General features: G+C 46.2%; 1 protein-coding gene across 1 annotated transcript in view; it reads left to right on the top strand.

Moving 5' to 3' along the window:
• Window positions 1-7,034: 7,034 nt before the first annotated feature.
• Window positions 7,035-23,933, top strand: part of arhgef6 (Rac/Cdc42 guanine nucleotide exchange factor (GEF) 6) — a 158,638-nt gene continuing 141,739 nt past the window's right edge. Inside the window, exons 1-2 of the mRNA XM_069893554.1 lie at window positions 7,035-7,303; window positions 16,033-16,116. Of these exons, the coding sequence (XP_069749655.1) occupies window positions 7,139-7,303; window positions 16,033-16,116 (249 nt within the window). The 5' untranslated portion in view covers window positions 7,035-7,138. The remainder of the gene's footprint in view (window positions 7,304-16,032; window positions 16,117-23,933) is intronic.

Raw genomic sequence — 23,933 nt, forward strand, 5'->3', positions numbered from 1 at the left:
GCTGTTACGTGTCCTACCCAATCTCTCTTTAATTTCTTGTGCTCCAATTCAGTTAAGTGTGTTTCTTGGACAAATGCTATATCTATTTTTTCCTTTTTCAGTAAATTTAGTAGTTTCTTCCTTTTAATTTGGTTATGTATTCCATTAATATTTAGAGTCATATAGTTCAGCGTAGCCATTTTATATTTTGTTTATCTTCTCTTTCCGTTTTTCCATCATTACCTTTCCTCCTTTTCCATTTCTGTTTTCTTATTTTCAACTCTTTACCAGACAACATTCCTACAACATCCAACATTTTCCTTATTCTCCTATTTCTATCTTCTTTATCCCCAATCTCCCCTTCCCCTCCTGAGTTGCCCTTTATCCCTTGTCGGACAACCACATCTCCCCTCTCCATTTTGATTTGCGAATCCACTCGCAAGCGTCAACTGATTTTGCAGTGACCGCTCTTTTCCCCCACCCAGCCCCCCCCCAGAAAAGATTTCGCTTTTTATATGTCACAAAGGTCACTCTTTTAATTCCCTCCTTATTCTCTCCATTCCATTACCTTCCCTTATTAATTCTTGTCTATACTCTCTATGTTTTCCTCTAATTACAGATACTTTCACATATGCCCATTGTCTCTATTCACTCTTATACCTCTTTACCCGCATACATATCAATCGTGGTCATTTTTACCCTCCTTACCCGTCTTCATCCCTCAGTCTATTTTTGTCTTTACCCACATACATATCAATCGTGATGATTTTTGCTCTCATTACCCGTCTTCATCCCTCAGTCTATTTTTGTAATTGTTCTGCAAATTTTCGTGCTTCTTCTGGATCCGAGAATAGTCTGTTTTGTTGTCCTGGAATAAATATTTTCAATACCGCAGGATGCTTCAGTGTAAATTTATATCCTTTCTTCCATAAAATCGCTTTTGCTGCATTGAACTCTTTTCTCTTCTTTAGGAGTTCAAAGCTTATATCTGGATAAATGAAGATTTTTTGCCCTTTATACTCCAGTGGTTTGTTGCCCTCTCTTACTTTTTCCATTGTCTTCTCCAGTACCTTTTCTCTTGTAGTATATCTTAGGAATTTTACTACAATAGATCTTGGTTTTTGTTGTGGTTGTGGTTTAGGGGCCAATGCTCTATGTGCCCTTTCTATTTCCATTTCTTGCTGTAGTTCTGGACATCCTAGGGCCTTAGGGATCCATTCTTTTATAAACTCCCTCATATTCTTGCCTTCTACATCTTCCTTAAGGCCCACTATCTTTATGTTATTTCTTCTGTTATAATTTTCCATTATATCTATTTTTTGGGCTAGTAATTCTTGTGTCTCTTTAGTTTTTTTATTAGATTCCTCCAATTTCTTTTTTAAGTCTTCTACCTCCATTTCTGCTGCTATTGCCCGTTCTTCCATCTTGTCCATTTTTTTCCCCATTTCTGTTAAGGTCATATCCATTTTATTTATTTTCTTTTCTGTGTTGTTTATTCTTCTTCTTAAATCATTGAATTCCTGTGTTTGCCATTCTTTAAATGACTCCATGTATCCTCTAACAAGAGCAAGTATATCCTTTACCTTGCCTTTCCCTTTATCTATTTCACTGTATTCTTCCTCTTCCTCTTCTTCTTCCTCTGGGTTGGCCATCTGTTGTTTCTTTGTTGTCCTTTTCTTCTTTCTTGTTTTCGTTGTTTTCTATATTCTCCTCTTGCTGCAGGTGTTCTGCAGCTGTCATTGCCGGCTGTGGAGATCGACTCCCCCGCTGGTCACCCCTCCCGTTGGTGTGTTTTTTTGCACCTCGCGCATGCGCGGTTGCGCACTTTTACTCGGCTCAGTGAGCCATTTTTGTAGTCCACTTTCTACCGACCTGAGGGAGCGGGTTTCTCCCTCCACCGCGGGCCTCTTCGAACAGGTAAGGCCTTCTCCTTCTTCTTCCGTTGTCTTCTCTTCCTCTCTTCTTACCGTTGGTTTTGATTTTTCTTTTTTCGTCGCCATCTTCTTTCCACCTTTATACTCGCTTTACTTTAATTTTTATTTTTGTGCCTTTGTGTTTTCCTTTGTTTTTTCCGACTTTTCTGGAGAGGGCTGGAGTTCACCGTCCGGCCACTACTCCATCACGTGACTCCCCCGTTGGGGTAAATGCTTGATGCTATCATTAAAGGAGAGATAGGGGCATTTGGAGCGACACAAGCAGCATGGATTCAGCAAAGCCAGGTCCTGTGACAAATTTACAGTTCTTTGAGGATATACTGAGCATGGTAGGTAGAGGGGAGCAGATGGACATTGCTTACCTTGATTTCCAGAAGGTGGTCGATAAGGTTCCGCATAAAAGACATACAGAAGATAAGGATGCATAGAGTTGGGGGGGAGGTGCTGTATTAGCAGAGAGAGAGAGAATTGGTTAACCAATATAAAGGAGAGAGGTGGGATACAGGGGTGTTTTACTGGTTGGCAATCAGTGGTGAGTGGTGTGCCACAGGGGTTGGTACTGAGCTTGCAAATGTTGCAATTGAAGAGGGGGCAGAATGTAGTGCATCTAAGTTTGCTGATGACACTAAATTTAGTGGAAAAGCAAATTTTTCAGAAGATATGGAGAATCTGCAGAGAGGTAGAGATAGGTTGAGTGGGCAAGGATCTGGCAGATGGAATACAATATTAGTAAATGTGAGGTTATGTACTTTGGAAGGAAAAATGGAAGATCAGAGTGTTATTCAAATGGAAAGCAATTGCAGCATGCTGCCATGCAGAAGGATTTGAGAGTGCTTACCCATGAATCCCAAAAGTTTGGTTTGCAGGTGAATGATGGCCTTCATTGTGAGAGGGATTGACTTTCGGAACAGGGAGATTATGCTGCAACTATACAAGCATCGAGTCCACGCTGCTGAAGATCCAGCTGCGCTGGATGGGTCACGTCTCCAGAATGGAGGACCATCGCCTTCCCAAGATCGTGTTATATGGCGAGCTCTCCACTGGCCGCCGTGATAGAGGTGCACCAAAGAAAAGGTACAAGGACTGCCTAAAGAAATCTCTTGGTGCCTGCCACATTGACCACCGCCAGTGGGCTGATAACGCCTCAAACCGTGCATCTTGGCGCCTCACAGTTTGGCGGGCAGCGACCTCCTTTGAAGAAGACCGCAGAGCCCACCTCACTGACAAAAGGCAAAGGAGGAAAAACCCAACACCCAACCCCAACCAACCAATTTTCCCCTGCAACCACTGCAACTGTGTCTGCCTGTCCCGCATCGGACTTGTCAGCCACAAACGAGCCTGCAGCTGACGTGGACTTTTTACCCCCTCCATAAATCTTCGTCCGCGAAGCCAAGCCAAAGAAAGAAGATACAAGGTACCGGTGAGGCCACATCTGGAGTACTGTGTGCTGTTCAGCAGGGGACACCGAGCTTTCTTCAGCATTATCCTGTTCTCATCAAACTGTGCATAGATGTTCAGTCTATCCAGAAGAAAGACATAATTGTCCTTTATTTATTTACAAGGTTGACTTGTGATCTGTTTTCATCGTGATCCCTTGCCACGTGTTATCAGTGTCGCACAGCTGACTAGATCTTTTGTGTATACTCTTGATTGCAGGATTGCACGGTAGAGTTCAGCCCTGGCTAATCTCTGTGCCATCTACCTCCTGTCCTGAAGGCAGCATCATGAGCTCTGAGAAGGGTCCAGACCTCTGTTTAGGCACACTACACTTGTTTTGGGCCAAACTATTTGTATGTGGAACTCAAACACATTGTGATCACTCTTTCCAAGAAGATCCCTGACTACAAAATGACTAATTTGACCTCTCTCATTGCATAGGAAAATATCCAAGATGGCATGTACTTTGTAGGTTCAGTAACGTGCTGTTCAAGAAAGTTATGGATGCATTCTCTGAAGTCTTCCTCAAGATCAACCTGATTCCTCCAGTCAACGTGCATGTAAAGTCACTCTCAATAACTGCTGTTCCATTATTACATGCTTCCAATATTTCTTGATTTATTGTACATGCCACTGTAATATTATTGGGGGGCTTAGAAATCACTTACACCCGTGAATTTTTCCCTTTACTCTCCCTAATCTCGACCCACATTAATTCAACATTTTGATTCTTAGATCTTATATCATCTTGCATTATCATCCTGATCTTATTCAAGAGGCTCTAAAGGCTGTGTACGGCCCCTCACCCCAAGTCCAAAGCCCGCTGCGCAGCTCAGACGGCAAAGTCCTCCTCAGCGACAAGATCTCCATCCTCAACCGATGGTCAGAACACTTCCAATCTCTTTTCAGTACCAACCGCTCAGTCCAAGATTCCGCCCTGCTCCAGCTCCCTCAACAGCCCCTAAGGCTAGAGCTGGATGAGGTTCCCACCCTGGATGAGACATATAAGGCAATCGAACAACTGAAAAGTGGCAAAGCAGCAGGTATGGATGGAATCCCCCCAGAAGTCTGGAAGGCTGGCGGCAAAACTCTGCATGCCAAACTGCATGAGTTTTTCAAGCTTTGTTGGGACCAAGGTAAACTGCCTCAGGATCTTCGTGATGCCACCATCATCACCCTGTACAAAAACAAAGGCGAGAAATCAGACTGCTCAAACTACAGGGGAATCACGTTGCTCTCCATTGCAGGCAAAATCTTCGCTAGGATTCTACTAAATAGAATAATACCTAGTGTCGCTGAGAATATTCTCCCAGAATCACAGTGCGGCTTTCGCGCTAACAGAGGAACCACTGACATGGTCTTTGCCCTCAGACAGCTCCAAGAAAAGTGTAGAGAACAAAACAAAGGACTCTACATCACCTTTGTTGACCTCACCAAAGCCTTCGACACCGTGAGCAGGAAAGGGCTTTGGCAAATACTAGAGCGCATCGGATGTCCCCCAAAGTTCCTCAACATGATTATCCAACTGCACGAAAACCAACAAGGTCGGGTCAGATACAGCAATGAGCTCTCTGAACCCTTCTCCATTAACAATGGCGTGAAGCAAGGCTGTGTTCTCGCACCAACCCTCTTTTCAATCTTCTTCAGCATGATGCTGAACCAAGCCATGAAAGACCCCAACAATGAAGACGCTGTTTACATCCGGTACCGCACGGATGGCAGTCTCTTCAATCTGAGGCGCCTGCAAGCTCACACCAAGACACAAGAGAAACTTGTCCGTGAACTACTCTTTGCAGATGATGCCGCTTTAGTTGCCCATTCAGAGCCAGCTCTTCAGCGCTTGACGTCCTGCTTTGCGGAAACTGCCAAAATGTTTGGCCTGGAAGTCAGCCTGAAGAAAACTGAGGTCCTCCATCAGCCAGCTCCCCACCATGACTACCAGCCCCCCCACATCTCCATCGGGCACACAAAACTCAAAACGGTCAACCAGTTTACCTATCTCGGCTGCACCATTTCATCAGATGCAAGGATCGACAATGAGATAGACAACAGACTCGCCAAGGCAAATAGCGCCTTTGGAAGACTACACAAAAGAGTCTGGAAAAACAACCAACTGAAAAACCTCACAAAGATAAGCGTATACAGAGCCGTTGTCATACCCACACTCCTGTTCGGCTCCGAATCATGGGTCCTCTACCGGCACCACCTACGGCTCCTAGAACGCTTCCACCAGCGTTGTCTCCGCTCCATCCTCAACATCCATTGGAGCGCTCACACCCCTAACGTCGAGGTACTCGAGATGGCAGAGGTCGACAGCATCGAGTCCACGCTGCTGAAGATCCAGCTGCGCTGGATGGGTCACGTCTCCAGAATGGAGGACCATCGCCTTCCCAAGATCGTATTATATGGCGAGCTCTCCACTGGCCACTGTGACAGAGGTGCACCAAAGAAAAGGTACAAGGACTGCCTAAAGAAATCTCTTGGTGCCTGCCACATTGACCACCGCCAGTGGGCTGATAACGCCTCAAACCGTGCATCTTGGCGCCTCACAGTTTGGCGGGCAGCAGCCTCCTTTGAAGAAGACCGCAGAGCCCACCTCACTGACAAAAGGCAAAGGAGGAAAAACCCAACACCCAACCCCAACCAACCAATTTTCCCTTGCAACCGCTGCAATCGTGTCTGCCTGTCCCGCATCGGACTGGTCAGCCACAAACGAGCCTGCAGCTGACGTGGACTTTTTACCCCCTCCATAAATCTTCGTCCGCGAAGCCAAGCCAAAGAAAGAAGAAATCACTTACACCCGTGAATTTTTCCCTTTACTCTCCCTAATCTCGACCCACATTAATTCAACATTTTGATTCTTAGATCTTATATCATCTTGCATTATCATCCTGATCTTATTCAAGAGTGGTCCCCACCTCTTTTCCTGCCTGTCCTTCCAAATTACTTGATAATCATCTCCCTCTGGTTTATTCCATGAGGTCAATTTTCTATCCATTCTACAATCTTACTTTGGATCCCATGTAACTGAACCTTCCAGAGCAGCCTACTGTGCTGAACTTAAGTTGGGTTGTGGATATAAATGCAACCTAGAGATGCTGGAGCCTGTTTCTGTTACTCAGAGCAGTTTGTTTGGTGAGCTGGGCATTAAAGGGACTGCCACCACAAAATGGAAATCTGGGAGAGGATGGGGTGGGAGAGGGAGCTGGGAGAGGATGGGGTGAGTAAGAGAGGTGGGGAAGGATGGGGTGGAAGAGGGAGTTTAGGAGGGGAGATGGGGTGGGAGAGGGAGCTGGGAGAGGATGGGGTGAGTAAGAGAGGTGGGGAAGGATGGGGTGGAAGAGGGAGTTTAGGAGGGGAGATGGGGTGGGAGAGGGAGCTGGGAGAGGATGGGGTGGGAGATTGGGAGGAGAGATGTTGGAGAGGGAGTTGGGAGATTGGGAAGAAAGGAATGTCGGGTAGGAAATGGAGATGAAAATGGATGGGAGCAGGTTCTGGAGAAGATTGGGGAGGAGGAAGTGGAGGGAGAAGGGGCGTGGATGAAGGGAGGAAGAGGGGAGTAAATAGAGAATGAGGATGGGATAGGAGGGAGATTGCGGCGGGGGGTAAGGAGGGAGGGGGGATTGGGGCGCGGTGGGAGGAGGGGGAAATGGGGGCGGGTTTCACGCCGCCGCTCCGACTCTAGAGGCGGAAGCGAGGGCGGATTCGCCGCTGTGCGCCGCGGATGTGGACGAGCCCCAGCCCCGGTGACGGCTCCGACAGCCGCGTCCCGCCGCCTGGCACAAGCCATGACTCCTGCCGAGCAGAACGTCACCTGGCTCATCTCGCTCGGGGTGCTCGACTCCCCCAAGAAGACGCCGTCCGACCCCGAGGAGTTCCTGCAGAGCGCGCTGCGCGACGGACTGGTGCTATGCCGGCTGCTGGAGCGCCTGATGCCCGGCTCCCTGGACAAGGTGCGGGAGACCCGCGGGGAGGACCGGGGGAAGAGGGGTGGTGCGGGGACCCGGGGGAGGGGGAAAGGGAAAGGGATGTGGTGTTCCGGGCAGAGGGGTGCTGGGTTCGGTAAGAGGGGAGAGTTGTGCCGGGGGAAGAGAAAGGAGGGTACTGGGCCACCCTGAGGTTTGGTGGAGGTGGGTCTCTGTCATCCTCAATGCTGGTGTGGATCAGAGAGGGAGGGCTAGTATCTGGGGGCGAATGGTGGGGTGTTGAGTGAGAGGAGGGCGTGAGGTGTAGTGGGCTGTGGGGAAGGGTGGTGGACGGGAGGGTTATTGAGCATGGGCTGTGGGGTGTGGAACCCTCTAGCTTAGGGTCCTGCTGCAGGGACTGCTATTCTGGTGTCACCAGTTGGAAGTGAAGGTGCAGGGAATATGTGGAGTTCTTGCTAGATGCAATGTGATCCATGTTCAGATGCATCTGCTGCTCTTGGTCCACGTTTCAGCTTGGCCTTTGCAGCACATCTCTAATACTCAGCTGCACACATGAGGCTACTAACAAGAGCCCAGGTGGGTCAGGGAGCTGGTCCTAATAGAGTGATGCCCTTTGTAAGTGGTGTTCCACAGAGTTTGGTGTTGGATTGGGACTGCTTCTATTTATGTGGTCTATTAATAATTGGGATTATGGAATGATTGACTTTGTGCCCAAGTTTACAGATTACTTGAGGGAGGTTGAGGAACAAGGGAGGCTGCAGAAGGACTTGGATTAGGAGAATGGGCAGAAAAGTGGCAAATGAAATACAATGTCGGAAAGTCTACAGTCATACACTTCGGTAGAAAAAAAATAAACAGGTTGGCTATTTTTCTTAAGTGAGGAGAAAATGGAAAATACCCAGATGCAAAGGGACCTGGAAGTCCCTCGTGCAAGATTGCCTGAAAGTAAACCTGCAAGTTGAGTCGGTGGTGAAGAAAGCAAATGCAATGCTGGCATTCATTCCAAGGGGTGTGATGTTGAGGTTTTATGGGGCACTGGTGGGACCTCACTTGGAAGTATTGTGAGCAGTTTGGGCACCTCGTTTAAGTAAGGTTGTGTTGATGTTGGAGAAGGTTCAAAGGAGGTTCACTAGGATGATTCCAGGAATGAAAGGGTTATCATATGAGAAGCGTTTGACAGCTCTTGGCATGTATTTGTTAGAAAAAGAGGGGGGGAAAACTCATTGAAACATTTTGAATGTTGAAAGGCTTGGATTGAGGAGATGCAGAAAGGTTGTCTCCCATTGTGGGAGAGTCAAGGACAAAAGGGCACAACTTCAAGATTGAAGGGTCTAGGAATTTCTTCAGCCAAAGGATGGAATTTGTTGCCATTGGTAGATGTGGAGGCCAGGTCATTGAGTGTATTTAATACAGAGATTGCTAGGTTCTTCATGAGCCAGGACTAATAGGGAGAAGACTGGGCAGTCGGGCTGAGTGGGAAAATGGAACAGCTCATGATTAAATGCTGGGGCAGACAATGTTTCCTGCTCCTATGTTTTATGTAGTTGCAATGGGCTGTCCTGTCATTTCACCACCAACCAGATGCGCACAGAAAAATTCCACAGGCAGCAAAGTAATTGGCAAATTATCAGTCTCTCACATGTTCAAGGGAGAAATATTGGCCAAGGACAACTAGGAAGAACTCTGATCTATTTTTGCATGCTTCAGTTTAACATTGGCATCTTCAATACTGTAGCACTCCTGCAAAACTGGCCTGAGGAATGGATTTTAATCCTTGAGCGCCTGGGATTTGAAGCCATGACTTCATGCCTTCAAGGCAAATGCACACCTGACATCCAATTCCTAACAACAAAACATGTTCTGACGATACACACATAAATAGTTGCCCTGTAGATTTTTTTTTGTGAGCACCAGGCGTGCTCTATATACTGGTAATAGACATCAATGATCGAGGGTTGGATATATTTATTGATCAAGCTGTGTGTTATTGTCAAATTCAGGCTATGATCTCATTGTGTAGGACAGTGCTCAGTTTGTGACTTGATCCTTGGATCTATGCTGATACCTGCAACTCTTTGGCTGCGTGAATCTGTTGGAATCACATTTCCCTGGTTTCTTTTTCCATTCACCCATCACAGTCTACGGCTCTGATCGACACCAGCTGAGGTGTAGTTGGTGAAATTTCTCATATTCCAATCCTTACATTCTTCACCTCATCTTTGGAATCTCCATGGATGTCCTGACTTCTGGAGTTGCTTTTGCATGTCTACCTTCAGCAGCCAGGCTCCCAACTACAGCAATTCCCTCATGCAATCCTCTTCCTCCTTATCAGAGGCCTTGTTTGTCAGCAACATCAACAATTTGGATTGAGAATGTAGTTAGTATGGTTGGGAAGTATAGTGGAGAAGGTTATCCAAGGTAATCTGGGAAAGTGACCAAAGAATGGAAGGTGGAATTTAACATGGACAAATGCAAGGTGATGTACTTTTGGATCCAGGCAAACCCTGGAGAGTGCTGAAGAACACAGATGGAGAGGTTCGTAGTGTTCAGTATCAGGAAGTGGTGACACAGCTTTAAACTGAACTGTTTATTGTCATGTGTACCAAGATACAGGAGTAAATTTTGTTTTGTGTGCTGTCCATGCAGTCAACCTCCCTGTAATCAATCAGGCACTGCTTGAATAAAAACAGGGTGTTACAATAAAAGAACAGTGCAGTTTACAAAGATATGCAAGGCAAAAGCACTGAGTACTGTGTTAAGGAACAATATACTGTTAAACTGTGTGAAGCAAATTTGATACCAATGTTCCAATCCACATCTCTGAAGGAATGTTTCATTTTTGCTTTTCCTTGCAAGATTGTGCCAGAGCATGGTAACTCTTTGCTAGTCTCTGACTGGCACATAAAAGAAACTGTTACATGGTATCTCAGTACATGTAGCAGTAATTAATCAAAATCTGGGCGGTTCATTGAAGTCTAATGGCAGAAGGAAAGAAACTGAGGTCTTTTTTAAAAAAAAAATTATTTTCTGTCTGAAGGGAGAGGGAAGAAGCGAGTGGAGTGAGGTGGGTCCGGAGACGACAGCAGGTATGGAGTGGAGGTTGATTTGTGTAATCACCACAACTCTACAATTTGTTGAAGTCTTAGGCAGAGCAGTTACAGAACGGAGCAGTGATGCATCTGGAAAAGAAACTGCGTCTGTAAAATCTGGTATGGGATGCTGGGGCATTCCAAATTCTACTCTGAGAAGGTTGAGGCTTTAATGTGCCTTGGGCTGCAGTGTAAATGTGGCTGGATCAGGAAAGGTTGCGGTGATGTTTGTTCACTCCACAAAGCTTAAATCTATGCACCATCTCCGCCTCAGCACTGTTGATAGACTGAGTGTTCCACTCTGCCTCCTGAAACCAACAGTCAACTCCCTTGTTTTGCTGACACTGAAGGAGAGGTTGTTGGCCTGACACAGTGCCATCAGACTCTATCTCCTTCCTGTACTCCATATCGTCCTTGTTTAAGATCTGATGTTTGTCCTTGTTTGTTATCTGATGAAGGATTTTGGCTCGAAACCTTGACCATTCCTTTTCTCCCACTGATGCTGATCAACCCTTTGAGTTCATCCAGCAGAGTGTGTGTTAGGCACTTGGCACACTTGCCTTCATTGTACAGCGGCTGGGACATCACATTGTAAAACTACACTTTATCCATGTATTATTTATTTAGAATTGTCATGGGTACAGAGATGCAGTGAAAAGCTTTTCTTTATCTGCCATGCAAAGAATTGCTACACCAGAGATGAGATAGAAGGTACAATCAGTGAGGATCTCACTCCCTCCTCTGTGGCTGTCTCCATCGCCCTATGTCCAGTTGTTTCTGCATGTTGTCCAGCTGTGGGGCCTGAAGCCACTGAGCTTGAGCCCACCCACCCACTCCTCGCACTCCATCACACCTTCTCCATCCTTGGTCTCAATCCCCAAATGCCACCTGGGTCCTGGTGGTAGGCCTTCCATCTTCAAGCCAGAGCCTGCCTTATCCAGCCATGTTGACCAGTGTTGCCCCCCTCCCCATGTTCAGCTGTTTTCACCACATTGCCCTCCCCGGTGGAAAAAGAGAAGAGAAAACTGACCCAAGAGAGCAGCGTCTCTTGGGTTCAGTCCTGGCTGACCTAGTCCATGGCAATATCATACACAGATATGGAGGAAGGGTGTCATTAAACCAGAAAAGATTCACAATGACTTTATCAGGACTGGAGGGCTTGAATTCTGAGGAGAGACAGGATTGGCTGGGGCTCTTCCCTTGAAGTGACAGAGGCAAGGGGAGGACTTTATAGAGGTTTAAAATCATGAGAGTGTGGTCAAGTTGAATGGCCTCAGTCTTTTAAAAAGGTAGAAGAGTCTAGAACTGGAGAATATAGGTTCAAGGTGAGAGAGGAAAGATTTGAAAAGGATTCAAGGGACACCTTCGTCATACAACAGGTGGTAGGTTTGGGAGGAAGTGGGAACAATGACAACATTTATAAGACACTTGGACTAGTGCATGGACAAGAAGGATGAGAAGGATATAGGCCAAATGCAGGTAAATGGGACCAATCTTTGTTAGCTTGGCCACCACACACAGGTTGGGCTGCTGGGCCTGTAAAATTATATGGCTCTCTAACTCATCTGCAGCTTGGCCTGGAGTTCTGTGTTGTTGTGTGAAGATATTTGCATTGAGTGTTTGAGTGAACAAATCCAGGCTGAACCATGATGGAAAAAGTGACACAGGCAGGATCTGCATGTGGAAATGTCGCTCAGTAACAGCAGAATCAGATTGTCATGGAAATGTAATACTTGTATTTATGAAGTACTTTCATCCCACTCTCCATCTCTTGGTCTAACCTGACTATTACAGCTCTTCGGGCTCACCAGGTGCAGGGCCTTTGTATAACAATGATATTGGGTTTATTGTCATACACACAAATACAATGCACACATGCACTGAAATTCCTACTTGCTGCAGCTAAATAACCAAGATAAACCAACTACAATAGTATATATTAAATTACTCCACTACAGAAAGAGATAAAATAATATAAAGGTTAGATAGATGTATATTCACAGTTTCAGTTCATGACATTTCAGTAGTACAAATCGATCTCTTGGTGGTCCCAGAGTACCTCATTGTCAGGGTCAGGGTAGTACAGGAAGGTTCGAGCCTGGTAGGTGTTGGATAAAATATGTTCTTGAACCTTGGTTTGCTGGACTTCAGGCTTGAAGGTAGCATTGAGAAGAGGTTGTGACCAGGTGATGAGGGGCTTGAATGACGTTGGCTGCTTTTGCTACCTCCTGTGTTCCTGGGTATTCGAATTGCTAAAGGTGTCTCCCCTTCAAGACTCCTACCACTCTATTGATCAGAATAACCTCTTCTTAACTCATCTCTTGTCCTTCTACCAAAACCCCAAAATTGCTGAGAGGTTAGTATTATTTTTCTTTCCCATTATGTAGAAAGAACTCAGCAATTCTCTGATTTATTTTTTTCCCTGCAACCTGTGAACTCCCCAGAATTTATTGTCATGTGCCATGTCACAAAATTTGTTGTTGTAAAAAATATTTATTTAAAAAAATAGATGAATTAGTGCAAGAGAAAGAGAGATGGCATCTGTATTCAATGTCCATTTAGATATCTGATGGCAGAGAAGGAACTGGGTTTTTTTTTACCATTGGCTGTTTGTCTTCAGGCTCCTGCACTTCCCTTTTGATAGTAGCATTGATAAGGGGGGCATAGCCTGGCTGGTGAGAGTCCTTGATGATGGAGGCTGCTTTCTTGAGACACTACCTCTTGTAGATGTCCTTAATATACTGAAGGATGATTCGCATGATGGCACTGGCAGAGTTCATCACTCTCTGTAGTTGTTTCCTGTACATTGGGACCTCCATTCCAGACAGTGATCCAACTCAGCTCTCCATGGTACACTTGTAGCAATTTGCAAGAGTCTTTGGTAATGTACCAAATCTCCTCAAACTCCTCACGAAGTATAACTGCTGATGAGCTGCCTTCATGATGGAGGCCCCAGGATTGCTATTTGGAGATGTTGACACCAGGAATCAGTTCTTAAGTCTTTCCACTGCTGACCCCTCTATGAGGACTGGTTTGTGTTCTCCTGATTTACCCCTTCTGAAGTCCACTATTAATTCCTTGATTTTGCTAACATTGGGTGCAAGGTTGTTGTTATGGCACCACTCAACTAGCTGATCTATCTCACTCCTGTACACTTCCTCATTGCCATCTGTGGTTCTGCCGATGACTGTGGGGTCATCAGCAAATTTGTTGTTGGCATTTGACTTGCCTAGTCTCGCAATCATGGATGTCAAGTGAGTAGAGTAGTGGGCTAAGTGATGCGCCTGTGTTGATTGTCAGTGAGGAGGAGACGTTTCAATGAGGCAGTCAAGGATCCAGTTGCAGATGGAAGTGCAGAGGCCCAGGTTTTGAAACTTACTGGGTATCTGTGGTGAATGTCTGCCAAGCTGCCTTTATTAATTGAAGTGCCAATTGATGAAGTAGACAAAAACGATGTGGTCAAACAATAATCATGGCTTTTATTAGCAGAAACTCATGGTACAATAATTAAAGACAATAGATGCATATACAGTTATATCCAAGGGGAGTGTCCTTAACAGTAGAGATAATGCACAGCCAATATTAATACAGCAAGACTTGCCAGAGGGGAGACGGGCAGCTTGGCAGACATTCACCACAGTATCATTGACAAAACCCCACCACACATCACATGAGCAGACTGCCTGGAGCATGTTCTGCCTTTGTTTCAGATTTCCAGCATCTGAAGTTGTTTCTTTGATATCGTAAATCCATGCCCAGCCCAATTCCAGGTTCTCTGCTGAAGGAAAGGTCCCACCTGTTAACCCTGTTTGGCTTCTGCACTCAATTAACTCCCTCAGTCTCATAATTGTAACTCACCACCTTACAAAGCTATTGGAGGTCTCCTTCATGTCCTCTCCAGTGATGTCACTGGTCTACAGAAAATGTGTGACCAGAACTGTCCCCCTTAGTCCGGCTGTGGCTTCAGCATTGTTTATACAGGTCCAGCCTGCAATCCTGCCCTTCTACTTTATGCCTCGTCCATTAAAGACACAACATGGTTACCTGTCCTGCAGCCTCTGGGATTGGTGGGCAGGCACTCTGCGGTTGCACCATTCCTCTGCACACCTTGGTAGCTGACTAGTCACTGTAAGGTAGTGGAGTTGAACTTGTAGTCAGATCAGTCATGATGCCACTGACTGACTGGCAGGGCAGGCTCAAGGGGTCCTGTCCCCTCACCTCTTCGACATGTCAGCTTGCACTTACCCAGACTGGTTGTCGGGCACTCTTTTCCCAAACCGGACCAAAACTGCTGTTGTTAAACATCTTTGACACTTGTCATTGCCATGAGCCTTCACTTTCCAAATACACCACCCTCAACACGCTCCCTTCTCATAAATTTTATTTGTTACATAACTTTCTTTAAGGAATCCATCCTGAGTGCCCTGCTTAACCTTGAACCTCTTCAAAGGTGTACTGCAGCAGTGTTTAGAGAGTTGGGAGATCATGCAGTAGTTATTGGAATGCAACATAGAAACAAGAAGGGAATGATCACTCCCCTACCCCCAAATAGTTGACATGAATTAGAGGAGCAGATGTGCAGGGAAATTGCAGATGACAGGGTGGGAGAGGTTCAACAGAGCAAGTAGGGGATTGGAGAGGTTGAGAATGATTGACAGAATGGGAGGCAGAGACATTTGTTTGGCAAGCACCGATGAAGAGAGAGAGAGAGGTAAAAAAAAAGGGGTTAGGAGGGAGATGAGACATACAAGGTGAGATAGGAGATGGCTGGAGGGGGGTAATAAATGGAGACAAAGGCTCTAGATATTATGGATGAGGTTTGCAATTGCCATAAATTCTTCTTCAGGTTCCCAAGCCAACATTACCAAAGGTGCATAATCTCTGGGAGTAGGGATCTCTGGGACTTTTCAGATAATTTTGGTAGAGATTGGATCCCAAGCTGGGTCTAGATGAGCCATGCAAGGGTGTGTGGATCTGATGCAGAGGAGGGGGGTGGTTGCCAGAACTGGGGAGTTGGTGCCAAGTGGGGAGGATGAATAGAACCCTGGGACAAGGACAAGGGGTGATCCGGTGTTGGGGCAAGTGGATGTCCCGGGACGAGGGGTGATCGGTGTCAGTGCGAGTGGATCTCCTGGGACGAGGGGTGGTCCGGTGTCGGTGCGAGTGGATCTCCTGGGATGAGGGGTGATCTGGTGTCGGTGTGAGTGGATCTCCCTGGATGAGGAGTGATCCAGTGTCAGGGCGAGTGGATCCCCCGAGACAAGGGTTGATCCCTTGTTGGAGGCAGGTGGATACCCCTGGGGCAAGGGGTGATCTGGTGTCAGGTTGAACAGATCCCCTAAGACAAGGGTTGATCCCCCCGGGTGTCCGAGCGAGTGGATCCCGCAGGTCAAGAGTTGATTCTGTTTTGGGTTGGGTGGATACCATTACAAGGGTTGATCCCATTACGGGGGCGGGTGGATTACCCCCGGGGGCAAGGTTTGATCCGATGACGGGGCGAGTGAATCCCCCGGGACAAGGGTGGAGGCGGGTGGATCCCCCCCCCCCACCCCCCTCCGGGGCATGGGTTGATCCGGTGTCGGGCGAGCGCCGGGTGGGTGGTGAGGAGAGGCCGGGGATGACGGCCTGCTCCCGGCCTGTGTGACCACAGCCTCTGCTCCTCCACAGGTGTGCGCCGAGCCCCGCACCGACGCCGACAGCTGCAGCAACATCCGCCAGTTCCTGCGTGGCCTCAGCACGCTGCACATTGAGGTGAGAGCGAGGCCCGGCCGCTCCGGGCTCGGCCTGGGCGGGAGTGCGGGCCGGAGTGGGGGGAGTAGGGGAATGGGGTCCGGAGGAAACCGAGGACCAGCTTGGGAGGGGAGGGGAGTGGAGTGCGGGGCCGGGGTGGGGGAGTCCGGGTGCGGGGGAAAGAGCATGGAGGCCGAGGACCAGCCCGGGCGGAAGGGGAGTGCGGGTCGGGGGCCGAGGACTAGCCCGGGGGTGGGTGGAGTAGGAGCCGAGGTCTACCCCGGAGTGGAAGGGTAGTGTAGGGCCGGGGGGGGGGGGGGTGGGAAGAGAAGAGTCGGGGGCCAGGGGGTTGGGATAGGGAGTGTGGGGCTGCGGCGGGGGAGGGCAGTAGTGGCTGAGGACCAGCCTGAGGAGGATGGGAATGGGGGGATATGATTAGGGAGTGTGTTTGGGTGGGGGGGGGGGGGGGTGTGGCGTGAAGGCGGGCCGGGGCTGACACCGTTGCGGTTAAATTGCTGGTTCTGAGAGGTTGCTTGCTGCGGGTTGCAAGTTTTGCTGGTTATTGAAGTCATGTCTGACCCTTGCCCTCAACAACACTACCTGGCACTAATCCACTCCATCCATTTCACAACATCCATTCATCACTGCTCGAGCATTCTTGGTGACTGAACCCCCGCTGAACTTTGGAGTAGAGATGCCAAATATTCATCACTATCTGGGTGAAGAATTTTGTCCCCATCTTGAAAGGTTCGGCCCTTATTTTGAAATGTAAACTCTTGCGGATTCCTGCACCCATCTCGACTGTTCCCATTGTGGACCGATGGATCCGTCAGGAGTTCCCTCCAACAGTCCAATCTTTGGTGCTGAGGACATGAGAAGTCCAAGGGGTTTTGCAGGCTTGCATGCCTTCAGTGTGTTGTGGTGTCAGCCCCAAACTCTGGCCTTGCCTGTCGACTTTTCACAGTAGTTGCATCAACTTCAGCCTATCCCTCTGCACCTACATTCTCCAAGGAGTGGTTCTGTTAACAGGATTTGGTGGTCTTAAGATGGGTGATTTTTTTTTTTTTTTTAAAAAGTCCTTTCACCCAGTTACTTGTCTTTCACTAGTAGTTAATGTTTGTGTGAGCCCCTGGGAAATGCATGCTGAGTACAATCCTGTGGTGTGCAGCTGTGATGAAGCTCAGCATCTCTTTCCCAAATCTTTTGACAAATATGTTCTAGGTGGAGATGGATGATGGTTTTATTCTCATTGTTGCTGAGATAGCAGGGTAGAATGGAATACAATGTGAATTAAATAAAAGTCTGACGGAGGGCCCTTCTTTCCACCAGCTAGGCAAAGTCTTGATCTTGTTTGAAAGTTCTGCCAATCTAATCAGGAATGTGTGACCGGATACTTCACCTCTTCTCATATGGGGTCCCTGATGTACCCTGAAGACTACCCATTACCCAATTGACTTGTGGTCACAGTTATTCTTCTGCAGAAGTTTTCCATTGAGGGTCAGGTGCTGTGTCATGGGCCACAGAATAGATGATTATATAAGAACATTTTGAGGCCCATCCTCAGCCACACCAGGGGCAGATGGAACATCAATTCAGTGACATTCAGTGTTTGCATCCTGGCTTGATGCAGTCACATTCAATGGTAGCCATCAATATATTGTCTAGGTTTAGGGTAATCTTCCCTTTCACTGAGTTGTATATCAGTCATTTCTGATGACTGCAACAGTGAAGGAACTGGCTGGGCATCTCACCTGTGTCATCAATAACAATGTTATGCCTCAACACTACTTTCCCCACTCCCAGTATCTTGTGCTGTCTTTATGCTGCCTACCCAAACTAATTGCTTGCATTTGGCTCATATCCCTCAAACCCTTTCTTATAATGTACCAGTCTATTGTTTTTGTAATTGTGCCCACCTCCACAACTTGCTCTGGCAGCTCATTCCACACACCCACCACCCAGTGTGTGAAGATGGCCCTCAGCTCCCTTTAAAATGTTTTCCCTCTCACTTTAAATTTATGTATCTAGTTTTAAAACCAATCCCCTCCCTACCCATCCACCACAACATTAAAAAACGACAAACCATTCACCATTTTCATGCCCTTTATGATTTTATAACCCTCTAAATTCACTCCTCAGCCTCCTATGATTCAGAGAATAATGTCCCAGCCTGTCCAGTCTGCCCTTGTATCTTGAGCCGTCCAGTGCAACTGGCATCCTTGTGAACTTTCTCTGCGTATTTTCCAGGCTTGTTGAAATTCTTTGCATTGCCAAGGTGACTGGGATTGCATTCAGTACTCTGAGCATGACCACTGCCTCATGCACAGCTGTAACATGATGTCCCTGACTGATGAAGGCAAGTGTACCACGCACCTCCTTCGCCACTGTTTACCCATGTTGCCACTTTCATGGAACTGTACCTATGTTCATTCCTGACAAATGGGTCAGGCCTGAAATTTTGATTGCGTTTTACTTCCTATGGGTGCTGTGTGATGTGCTGAGTTTCTCCAGCATTTTTGTGGATTGCTCCTGTACCTCGATCTTTTTGTTCTGTGATACTCTGTAGAGGATTGCCCTTCACTGCCAGTCCTGCCCTGATTTAACTTCCCAAAATGCAACATTTTGCTCATGTCAGAGTTAAATTCTATTAGTTCTTGGTCCACTTTCCCAGTTCGTCCAGATCCTGTTGAAATCTTGGATCACTTTCTTCACTGACCCCTATGCCACCAATTTTGGTGCCATGCCCAAACTCACTAAACCATGCCCCTACACTCCTGGCCTGTGCCTTGTAGGTGACAGGAAGGCTCTTAGGAGGTGACTCACTTCCCACAGCATTTCCGCTTCTGATCACCCTTTGTATTCATGGGGCTGGGCCAGTTGAACTATTGATCATGGTGCCTGGAAGAGGGTGGTGATGAGAGGGTTCAGGAACAGTTATGCAATTGAATGTTGCGAATAATTGTTTAGACACTTTATGTAGAACTGCCCCTTCAGCCGAGGTGTCTGTGCCAAACGTGTCTAAATCAAACTAAAACTCTGTTGTTTGCACCTTTAGATATCCCTCCATCGCCTTCATATTCACGTCTATCAAGAAGCCTCTTAAATGTTACTATGGTGTCTGCTTCCACCACTAGTCCTGGCAGCCCATTCCAGTCACCCACCATGCTGTGTATATTTTAAAAAAAATTGCCTTGCACTTCCTCCTCCTCCTCACCATAAATGCATGTTACTCTGGGTAGGGGGTAGGGGAAGATTCTGACTGTCCATCATATTAGTGCCTCTCATGACTTTGTACACCTCTATCAGGTCTCCTCTCAGCCTCCTACGCTCCATAGAAACAATTCAAGTTTGTCAGACTTCGTCCCATAACTCTTACCCTCTAAACCAGGTTACATCCTTGAATGTGCTGCCACATACTTCCTGTAATGGGCCAATAGAATTTCACACAGTATTCCAAGTGTGACTGAAGCAAAGTTTTTTATATATAGCTGCAACATGACTTCCTTACTTTTGTACTCAATAATGCCCTGCCTCATGACGCCAAGTACATCCTATTCCCTCATCACTGTGGCCACATTTCAATATCTAGGGATCTGGAGCCCCAAATCCTTTTACACATCCATGCTTTTAAGAGCCCTACTATTAACTGTATACATTCCCCTTATACTTGATCTCCCAAAGTGCAACACCTCCAGATTAAATTCCATCTGCCATTTCTCTGCCCAACTCTGCATTCTACACTGCCCACAACTCCACTAATCTTTGTATCATCTGAAAACATTAACCCACTCACCTAATTTTTTTTTCATCCAAGCTGTTTACAGCAAACCCTGTCGAGCACAGCTGGTCAAAGGCCTCCTCCTGAATAACTCCCACCTCTAACCTCTGACTTTCTGGGCCAAGCCAGTGCTGTATCCAAACTAATAACTCATCATGGATCCGATTCATCTCCAGCTTCTGAATCGGTTGACCATGAGAGACCTTGTCAAATGCCTTATCTTCTGATCTATCCTTATAAACCACATTTGTCTCTCCCTCAAAAAATTCAATGAAATTGGGAAGATATGAGCTTCCCTTCTCAAAGCCATGATGACAGTCCTTAATATGGCAACGTCCTTCCGAATGTGTCTCAATCCTATTGTTAAGGATCCTACCTAATAGATTTCCTTCACTGATATGAAGATCACCAATCTTTGATTATCTATTTCCCTTCTTAAACAAAGGAACAAAATAGGCTATTCTCTCGTCCTCTTCGGTTTTGCTTGTTACAAGTGAGGACAAGCAAAAAAAAAAAATTCAAGGTTGTATTTTGATGACGTGTATGTACTCGAACAATAAATCTGAATGTTTCGACCCTGAGCCCTTCCTCGAGGTATGGGAAAAGTAATGTATCTTTTCCTTCTCTGGGTGCTGCGAGACCTGTTGAGTTCCTCGAGCATTTCTGTGTTGATACTGCAATCACAGTGTCTGCAAACTTTTGTGTTTTTTTTAGACAAAGATCCTCATCAAGGCCCCAGCAATCTCTACCCTTCTTTTGTTCTCATCATTTGTGTTTTTACATCCACCTCTTTCCTTATTTCAGATACCCTGTCACTTTGGTTTCACTGTTCTACTTGGTGAAAACTGATGCAAAATACTCACTACCTACCTCACCCACTTCCCTCTTTTATCCATAAATGGCCCTATCCTCTCCCTCTTTTTGATCCTCTTTTTTTTTTAATGTAAGTATCAAATGTTTTGGGATTTTCTTTAATCTTTCTCACCCAGGACATCTCGGCCCTTTGTTGCATTTCAAATGCCTGCTTGAGCTCTTTCTTGCAATCTTTATATTCCTCCAGGACCCCCGTCTGATTGTAGCTTCCTGAACCTTGCATGGGCCTCTTTTTTTCCTTCTTTTAATTGAATTTACAGCCTCTCTGGTTGTCCAAGGTTCTCTGACTTTGCCATCCCTGTCCCTCTTTGCTCGAACAGCCAGTCCAGCTGGGCCTTTAAGAACTTGCACATGTCAGTTGTGATCTTGCCTGACAACAGCTGCTCTTAATTAATGCCCCTCCCCCTTCCCTCAGCTCTTGTCTATTAATTTGTCCTCCCCCAATTTAGTATCTTCCCACAAGGTCCCTGCCTATCCTTGCATCTATGTTGAAAGTTAAGAAATAATGATCACCATTTCCAAAATACTCTTCGATTCAAACTCCAGCCACCTGGCCAGGGCTTGTTTCCCAGGACACTGACCAGTATAGCTCCTTCCTCGCGTGCTGTTTCAAGAGGTGCACCTAACGAGATCTTTCCCATCAAAGCCTCTCCCACTAAGGACATTCCAGTCAATATTGGAACAATTGAAGTTGTTCATGATGACAACACTGTTGCTTTTACATCTTTTCATATCTGTCTGCATAGCTGTCTCTCCTTTTCTCAATAGCTACTGAGAACTGTGTAGAATAATCCAGAGTGACTGCACCTTTCTTATTTTTGATCTCTACCCATGCTGCTTCAGTAGAGGAGCTCTCCGTCATACCCTCTCTGAGTGCAGCTGTTCCAGTAATACAGCCTACCACCTCTTTTACCTCCCTCTCTAGCGTGGCTAAACTGCCAAAACCCAGGAACATGGAGCTGCCAGCCCTACTGCCAGGTTTCTGTAACCACCACCACATCATATGTTCTTATGCAGACTCGAGAAGTTCATCTGCCTCATTCACAATGCCTCGTGTATTAGAATAAACACAGTCTTGACTATAATCTGGTGATTTTAGCCTTAAGAGCTTCCATTTTCTCTTAATATCTAGAGCTTTTTAAGGAATTGACTCAAATATCTGTTTTCCTTGTGGGGTTGGGTGGAATGATTGAGTGGATTTGATTGCCATGTGCTAAGGTGTGCCACAGTCTCACAGAATGTTGGGGGGGGGGGGGGGGTTAATTAGAAGCAGCTGTTGTCAGGTGAGGAGCACAGCCTTTTAAATTAATGTTAAAACTCTCTTCTTCTGAACTCTGCTACATTTTGTGCCAATAGAATGTTCCAAGGGCTCTGTAGTTACAGTGATACAGAAACACTGCTGCCAAATTGTGCATAGTACGATCCCACAGCGATATCATAACAAATACTGCATGAGGAGTACTTGAGATGGCTCTACTGTTCCATGAGGTCCAGGCTTGTCTCAGCAGTGTGATAATAATGGCTCACGTGATTTTAATTTTGGGGATGGTAGACCTATGGAATGTGTTCAAAATTTATGAATACAGGCCATCACCTGTCTTTTGTATATAGAAACAAGCTTCAGGAGTCTGAATGGCAGAATTAATTTTCTCTTTCCACTTTTAATAATTGTCTTTTTTTTTATCATGCTAATGTTCTATTGATGCCACAAATTCCAATGTTATGGAGGAATGATTATATTGAATAATTTTTGTGTATCTTTTGACTTGTGAATATCTGTTTTTTCAAAAAAAAACATGAAACCTGTTTATAACCTGGGCTAGTCTGTATATGAAAACTCAGTGGCTTTGCAGAATTGGGATTCCCCTTTTTGACTTTTTGGAGAAGAAGTTCAGCCATAGTGACAGTTTGTTCCCGTAGCAGGACTTGCTTCTGCTTCCTGAGTGCTCTTGCCACCACTTGCAGAGTCGGTGCTGTTAGCATCCAGCAAAAATATGGAAGCATTTCCACAGCAAGATACACATTCAGGACAAAGTCCTTCATTATAACAAGGAAACTTGACCTGCCAATTTATTCGTCTGTTTAAACCACTTGTCCAAGCCTTTGGTAAGTCTAGATTTGATTGTTATAAACCACAACTGGTGCAACTGTCAGAAAATTGTTGAGGTAATCAGTTGATGGTCGTCTATCCTAACATCGTCAAATCCTCCTCCGCTAACAACCTTCCTCCCATTCATCTGCTTTGGTTGCACATTAAACCGTGCCGTGTTTTAATATTCTCACCCCTTTGTTCATTCTGAACCACAGACTTACCATCTCCCAATCTCTGTAGTCCCCAAGGTCTTGGGCCTGCTCTCATTCTGGCCTCTGATCATCCCTGATTTCTGCTGCTCTGCATTGGTGCCCATACCAAGAACTGCCTGAATGGGCTCTGCCCCAGGATTGCTGCCCTGTCCTCCTTCAGGTGCTGTGTGAAATGCCTCTTGATAATCAGGCTTTTGTAGATTGGTGTCAGATATTGGAGCTTGAAAGCTTTTACTGTGGAGCTTGTAAAGTAGCACAAGGTTCATCTCCCACAGGATACACAGGAATTTTTTTAAAGGCCATCCTTCTCAGCAATAGCCTTCTGAGGAATAAGAGATTTTGCATGCAGTCAATTGGCTAGTTGGTGCTGAGGAGGAATCTTTTTAATGTCACAATGAATCTGCCAGTTGAAGAGGCTCGAGTAAAAGTGGCAACAAATCTTGTTGATTTTCAAATGAGAGACTGGAATAACTGCAGCTCTCGTTCTTGTTGTGGATGTGGATAACAAGATGTGTTACTGTTCTTTCTGGGGTGCTTTGATGTACAGAGCTCGATGATAAAACTGAAACTGTTAAAAATGTGTAAAGGAGAACAAACAATGTGTAAAGGAGAAGAGGCAAGGTAATCTGCCACTTCATGTGATGGCACTCAGTGTCGCATTTAGTTTCCTCTTGCAGGTTAATCATGCCATTGGATCCCCACAGTCTATTATTAATGTTTCAGAACCCAGGATTATGCAACTTGTCAGGTTGACCAACTTCTCCTTGCTCATTCCTTGAGGAATTTAGGGCACAGTCATGTTCACTGACTGTGCTCTATCAGGCTCCACCATTAACCTTCTGAGACGGTGAGGGGAAGAGAGCACACATGGCATTGTTTTCTG

The sequence above is a fragment of the Narcine bancroftii genome, chromosome 8 (assembly GCF_036971445.1).
Source record: "Narcine bancroftii isolate sNarBan1 chromosome 8, sNarBan1.hap1, whole genome shotgun sequence".
Taxonomy (NCBI): domain Eukaryota; kingdom Metazoa; phylum Chordata; class Chondrichthyes; order Torpediniformes; family Narcinidae; genus Narcine; species Narcine bancroftii.